Source organism: Mercenaria mercenaria, chromosome 4 (genome assembly GCF_021730395.1).
Source record: "Mercenaria mercenaria strain notata chromosome 4, MADL_Memer_1, whole genome shotgun sequence".
NCBI classification, from domain to species: Eukaryota; Metazoa; Mollusca; class Bivalvia; order Venerida; family Veneridae; genus Mercenaria; species Mercenaria mercenaria.
In genome coordinates, this window is record NC_069364.1 from 1838712 (window position 1) to 1846418 (window position 7707).

The 7707-nt window shown below is 32.7% G+C and overlaps 1 protein-coding gene across 1 annotated transcript; it reads right to left on the bottom strand.

The window, feature by feature from the left end:
- Window positions 1-2190: 2190 nt before the first annotated feature.
- On the bottom strand, window positions 2191-5440 carry LOC128556149 (toll-like receptor 13). Its single transcript, XM_053540116.1, has one exon. It carries the CDS (start codon window positions 5405-5407, stop codon window positions 3305-3307), a length of 2103 nt encoding a protein of 700 aa, XP_053396091.1. The 5' UTR covers window positions 5408-5440; the 3' UTR covers window positions 2191-3304.
- Window positions 5441-7707: the final 2267 nt, after the last annotated feature.

Consider the following 7707-nt stretch of genomic DNA (forward strand, 5'->3'; position numbering starts at 1 on the left):
CACGGAGAACATACGCCCTGCCCGAGGATCGAACTCGCGACCCCACGATCCGTAGACCAACGCTCTACCCACTGAGCTAAGCGGGATGAGGTACGACAAAATATGATACATATAAAAATGAATGCATTTAATGCATACAGAATAAAGAACGATTTTCAACAGTAAAATTCGTACTAAAATTTATCAGAAGATCCTTTTCAATCATAGAATGCCTTCATACACCCGCTACAGCAGCGTTACTCCGTTATATATGAATTTTAGATGAAAAACCATGATCCCAGAGGAATAGCAAATTAAACAAATTTGAGACCAAGCATTTATATTAGATAAAAAAATGGAAACTCCACAGGTCCTAAATAAAAATGAAAATGATGCAGGCTTTTTATAGCTTTGCAATTGAGTATATTTGGTGATGTGTCATATCATAGAGTCTATTTAATGCCTTTGTAATAGACTACCGGTCAAGCCGGTGCTGGGGTCGTGAGATGTGTTGCACTTTCGGATACCTATCATGAACTGACTCAATGAAACCGAGTCTGCTGTTAATTCGCTCTGTGGCATTCTACAGACAGGGGATCCGAATTTACGGGCGCCAACACATTACAGATACTGTAATAAGTAAATCTGGACCAAATTGTTCGAAACTTTAACGAGCTGTTAAAGTAATCGACAGTTAAATTTTGATTCAAAATACTAGTCTTGGTTGGAAACACTAGTACGATATTATAGTTTTACTGTAAAGACATTTTGGTGTTCATAATCATTTGCTCATACCTTTGTTTTTCAAAGTTTTCTAAAATGTCGAAATATAACTCTTAAAGTTAATTAACTGTTAGTTTAATCGCCTGTTAAAGTTTTGAACAACTGGGCCCAGACTGTCAAGCTGAATTTGCTTTGTTGCGTCCTTTGCCTCCAAGGGATTTTCTTAGAGAATTGTCTTGATACACAAGGTGATAAGAGTCGAGCTTCTTGAAAAATATCAAGGGAAATGTTCAAATAATTTGCAGCTAGAAATAGAAAATATTACCTTTCTGTAGTATCCAATAAAATCTGTAAGAAGATCCTTTAGAAGCATAGAATACAACTAAGCAAAATAAAGCAAACTCGCTTTTCATTGAGTCTGTTCATGAGAGAAAGTGCACCGTAGCACAGGCTTAAGCGGAACTCTATTACAATGTATTGACTTACCCTAAAAGTATTTTCCAATTTTGTCGGAATAATACCGTAAAAACAGAATACGAAGGACCTACATCTCGCGATAATTCATCCTCGGATAAATGTTCCCCAGTAGTATAGATCAAATTCAAGAAGGATACCATTTTTACAATTTTGCGAATGTTAAACTTCGCAAACATACTCAAACTTTTAAATTTGAGAAATATTGACCCAGCGAAAATATGTGCTTTTACGGTATTTTATCAGTCAATTATTCTATTTAGCGAGACTACCCGTTTTTATTTAGTTGGACTTTTAGTGTCTTTCTATCAAAGAAATTGTATTTTTGTAGAAAATTTTTGCTAATCATTTGGAAGGAAAATAATTCAGACATCATATAATTTATTGGAAAAACTGGGCGACTTGAAGAGCACAATGTTATTCTGTGATAGAGCGAATGTACATGTTTCAATGCAAAGCTAAGAACAAATAATTAGATATGTATCGTGCAATAAATAAGGCAGTTTTTTTACAATCACATTTATGACATACCAGAAGTTCCAAATAATCTTTTTTTTATAGATTTTATTATATGGTTCTTAAGTTATGTATTTTCATATATTTTGATACGAACTTTTCCGTATTTTACACAGTGCAATGTCTTGATACTATTCCATGTTATGTGAACACCTGACTGCATATTATGTATCATGGGGCCTCCGTGGCCGAGTGGTTAAGATCGCTGACTTCAAATTACTTGCCCCTCATCGATGTGGGTTCGAACCTTAATCAGGGTGTAAAATTCTTCATGTGAGGAAGCCAGCTGGCTTACGGAAGGTCGGTGGTGTCCGCTTGTGCTGAAATAATGCACGGATGGCACCTGGAGTCTTCCTCCACCACCAAACTAGAAAGTTGTAGTGTGACCAAAATTGTGTCGGTGCGACGTGAAACTCAACATAATAAATTAATAAATTATATGTATCTCTTTGTCATTGACAATTATGAATGAAAGTATAAAGAACTGAAAAATATAACTGAAGTCTTTATTATGACATACATGAATTAGCAATAGATATCAGTTTATTGACAAAACAATACATTTGTATTTCATATAAATGGAGCAAAGATTATTCAAGAATATAAACTTTTATGTGTTAAGCAGGGTAACACATCAATGAAAACGTTTACACCGTATTAAACAACGTTCAACAATCAAAACACTCTATTACCTGTTCAAAGTGAAGACTTATTGCAAGATCAGTTCTACACCCCTGTCAGCGTATTCTTCTTCATTTGTCATTTTCACCATCTTTCATATTATATGAAAAGACCTTTAATTCATTTATTTTATAGAATATAACAAACAGTCCTTCCTCCCAAGTCAAAATCATTAAGTAATCATCTGTATATATATGATTAACCATATACTACTTATTTTTCATTACTGCCATGATCAGACTCAATCAAACCGAGTCTGCAATTTTCAATGTTTGTTCTCGGTGCTTCCAATCTACTTTCCAGATTTTATTATTATGTTCTACTTGTTTGATAAAATAAAAAACATTCTGCCATATATACAATTGTTTTTGGCCAATAACCTTCAATGAATGCTAGCGTGCAATACATGAATGTAATATGTTCCATAATACAATTCCATTCTTGACTAACCTAGAAAATTTACCGAAACAATATTAACCATTGGCCGATGACAAATTGAATATGTCAATACAACAAACACTCTTTGGAATGTGACATTTCTAGTAATATTGCAATGAAATATAAATAAAGTAATATTTTGTCAACATTATTAAAAACTTTTTCTCATTTCACATGACCTAAACGGCACACTTGCAAAACGAGCATATTTTAACTTTACATGTTTGTTTTGTAAATATGTGTTTTAAAGAGTTACTAGTCAGCTTCCGATATGTCTGTAAACATCTTAAGATCAATAACAGTACAATTTCTGTCACTTAATGATATTTGACAAATTTCGACTGAAAAAGAGTAGTTTAACTACTAATGAAAAAAATTCAAGAATACGTGATTTGTTAAGGAAGCTGAATACCATTTGATATTTTCGAGGAAATCTATAAAGCTGAATATTTCTAAAAGCATATATATAAGGTAAGTTATCGTTCGCCTGTGTTTACTTTTTCAAAACGTTTTTGAGTTTTACCCAGAACAGTTGCTGACCAGCAACATCCTCTGTCCATTCTATATACGTCGTCGTATCAAACAAAACTTTTAAGGAGTGATTCATATTTCTTCCATCAATATTCTCTAAAAGAATGACTACTAGTTCCGTTTCATCTTTGATTAGTTTAGAATGTGAAACTTTCAGTTCAAACATACACCATTCACTACGCGCAAATCCATTGGTTAGAACAAGAATGATCTTTTCACTTTTGTCTATATTGGTAACAATGTTGTCATTTATAAAAGCACCCGGTTGAAAGTCCCTTTCATGAATACATAATTTTAAGCCTTCTTCTTCTTCAAGGACAGGTAGCAGTCTGCGACGTACCCAAGCCGAATCCTCGGCCTCGTATCCAACAAAAGCATCATACACAAAGTTATGTCCATTGATGTTCTGATAATTCCTCCTCTTTCTTAACAAAAAGATGTAATGTTTAATATTCCATCTGTTTCTATAAAGTATAAGTACGGTAATACCTATAACAATAACACAAGGAGAGGCAATAATAGCGACCCATATCCATGGACTCCATGGGTGACATTCTTTGTACGTGAAAGATATATCAGACAGTCGTAATTTAGACTTTTCGACTGGAAGTGAACAAACGTATTCCTGTGGATATCTTGTGATAATTCTCTTTTCCTTACTATGCATTGTTCTCATCCATTTGATTAGCCATTCCAGATTACAGTCACATACAAAAGGATTTTGACTCAGGTCTAGTGAATGTAAATTATTCAGAAGTGACATTGGTAGGGCCGACTCTTGTATAACTGCGATTGCATTATACCTTAAACTGAGATACCTCAAATGCTTGTAGTTCTTAAATGTTTCATCACTTAATGTTGTTATTCGATTCGACGAAAGATCGAATTTGATCACATTTCTCATATGAATCAAGATGACTTTTGGATCCTGCGAAATCAGACATTTAAAACACTTAAACGAACTGATGTTAGCAAGTGGAGACAATAATGTTGAGAATTGCTGGTTAGTTAATAGAAGCATGCTCATAGACCCCAAACGTAAACTTTTCAAATTTGGCAAAAATCTAAATGTGTCAGTGAAAGATTCAAACACTTCTGTCGCAGGTCTAGTATATTCAATATGTAACATTTTAAGTGATGTTGATTTGAATGCTAATCGCTCGACTGTCAGATAGTTTGCGCGTAAAAATCTAAGCTGCAGTATTTCAAGGTTTGGTAATTTTGACAATAGGTTGTTTGGTAATATTTTTATCGGGTTTCGACCAAATTCTAGTGTTTTTAACTTCATTAAACATTTAAAATTGTCGAAACCAATTTCTGTTATATCGTTACCTTGAACAGTGAGATTCTCAAGGTTAGGGAAGTAGCAATCCTTTTCAGTTCCACAGATTGAAAAGTCTGGGAATGACTTAAGCTTATTGTAGTTAAGATATAAATGTTTTAAATGCTTACTTAAAGAAAGTTTTATATTCTCAATCTGATTACTATTTAAATACAAAGCTGTCAAACTGTTAAAATTCTCGATGAAGTCCATTGAGAGTGTTTTCATGTTGTAATGTGAAATTTCTAGTGTTTTTATCTGATTCGTTTTCATCAGGGAAAACAAATCTTTTTGAATCGTTATGGTGCTGATTTCATTCATAACAAGCTTAGAAAGAAATTTCAAGTTAGACAAATCACCTAACATATTTTTCATATTTACGTAGTATATTGGATTGTGTGACAGATGCAAGTTTTTCAAATTTTGAAACTTATCAAGGGCCCTTCGGGAAACGTTCTGAATATTGTTATGATCCAGTTCGAGACTAATCAGGCTGTCCGGATCACTTATATTTCCAAATGTTTCAGATGAGATGTTTCTTAAATCATTGAAATTAAAAATCAAATCCATAACGTGTTTTTCAGTCTTTGGAATATACGACAGGCTTCGATGACTGCAGTTAAGAACGTTCTGATTATGAATGATTCGTTCTCTGCATTCTTTCTTTCCTTCTGTCGAGATACTTTCTGTGACCATACACATCACTAGAAATAGTAGAAAACTCAATGTTCCTTCTGTCATCATTTTGATTCTGTAGGTGTCCTTGTTATCAGTTATTTTTTATTCAATCTGAATATTGGGAATGAAATTTTTAAAAAAGGTAAGAAGACATATTCTCAGTTTAATCAGACTGTTTTGATGTCGTTTGAATATGTGTCAAAGTAAACGACGTCCTGGGATAATGCATAAATATTGCATATAACCTCTATTGTTATGAGGTCACAAGGTCATATTTCAAGGGCATAGGTACACTAATACAGAAAATTGTTTTCGTTCAAAAACAAGAATACGCTTGGACATAAGACTACCAAACCTTATATGCCGATAGACTTTGGATAGGAAATTGCCTAAAGTATTTTGTTAACTAGGATATACGTCAAGATTGATAAAAGAGGTTTCCAATTAACACTGACATGTCATATTTTTAGGGGTTTTCGAGTCGAAGGTCAAATTCACAGAATATATGAGACTGACTACTCTCCATCCAGTCACTTCTGGTAAGCCATCAAGCGGGAATAAATATTGACTGTGGATAGGTAATGGTCCAGAGTGTTGTGGAAAATTAAGGCTTCCAATCAACATTTGAATATCACACTTTTAGGGTTTTCGAGTCAAAGGTCAAATTCACAGAATATATGAGACTAACAACTCTCCATCAGGTTACTTTCGTCAAGGCATCAAGCGGGAATGCGTGAACATTTTGTTCGAAAAGAATTTCAGTTAATTGAACTGAAATAACTTAAATAAGTAAGTAAGTATACGACTGGTGTTTTAACGTAAAAAAGTGATTCGGCTACGATACAAATAGAATGCTTTCATACACCAGGAAATAACACTTTTGGTCAAATTTATTTGAAATAAAAGCTTGGCGAAAGGCACTGATATTTTACTTGGTAACAATATCTAACTTCTGTCAGAGATCGGATCTTAAAAATAATCTGAGCAATCTAAAGTCAACTATCAAGATGAAATGAAATTTAAATTGGTATGTTCATATTCTTATGAACATATTTCATTTAGTATTGATATTTTCTGACATGACATGTATTGCACGAATAAACATTTCGTACTTATAGAAGGCATATCATAAAGGCAAAAACAATTTTATAGAAAAACACGATAATGAACCACAGGAAACCTGTAAAAAAATTTCGTTTGTTTTAAATTCTAAATGTTGACATAATTTACAAGCGGAAACGGATAAGAGATTCTTCTGGCTAATAAAGGATTGGCAAGTCTAATATTTTAAGCATTGCACGAAGATATATAACAACAGTGATATGTTTTTGTATTTTGAAAGAATGGTAAATTTCACATAAGTGTGCCTATTATTATTAAATAAATAATCAGTTTTTTATAAATAATAACTATAAAGTTTATATAGCTAGAAAAAATAAAATAAAGTAGTAATTTACAACTTAACTTACCGGAAACATCATTTCTCTCACTATATATATTTCATCATGATTTAAAGGAGATCCTTGCTTGCGGTAAGAGATGAATTAATGATGTGATTATTGAGCATTATTGTATTTTCTATTTGACAATATGCAAAACAATAAATTAAGGAAAATAATTCGGACCATTGTTAAAACTAACATCATGTGTAATCGGAATTAAGTAAATAGTCAGCGTCAAGTCATTAAAGGGATAAAAGAAATTGTGAATAAATACTAAAAGTAGATTTGTTAGATTCATGGAATAACGCTATGCTTATCTTTAAAACTTCCATGTAAGCCGCTTGATGAATACATCTGCGTATGGATCTGAAATGTTTTGGTTATTAATACATAATTAAATGCTGACTACTGTTCGACCCTAAGTCAGAACTCGCGATGTATTTTAACTACTATAATTGAGCAAGCTCAAACAAACCGTGCTTCAAGACTTTTACTTTTATTCACATAGTTTGATTATTTTATGGAAGACCTTTGACGTTTCCATTTTTTCTGTTTCTTTTTAAAAATTACAATAGCAATATTCACGTGCCTTGTGACGGCCGTACTTTAATTTGGTGCTGTTTTTATTTTCTGATAATTGAGATCATTCAATATCTATTTTATGGAATTCCGGATCAGTCGGTCTTTGGGGTTTTGAGAGTGTTACATATGTTATTTTCTTTCTTGACTACTCAATTAAATCAAGTCTGCTGTTATTTTGCTTGATTTCATCAATGTGTTCTATGGATTTTTTTCATGTTAACTTTGTTAGTTATATCCAGACATTTTTTTACAAATATGCCATAGTTATTCAGGTGTATATTGAAGGTCTTATATATTTTCCATATTTCTTATAAAACGAAAGGGTCATGATGACCATAAAAC

Excerpts from the sequence above, each read along its gene's own strand:
- LOC128556149 (XM_053540116.1), bottom strand. The coding sequence starts at position 5,407 with ATGATGACAGAAGGAACATTGAGTTTTCTACTATTTCTAGTGATGTGT.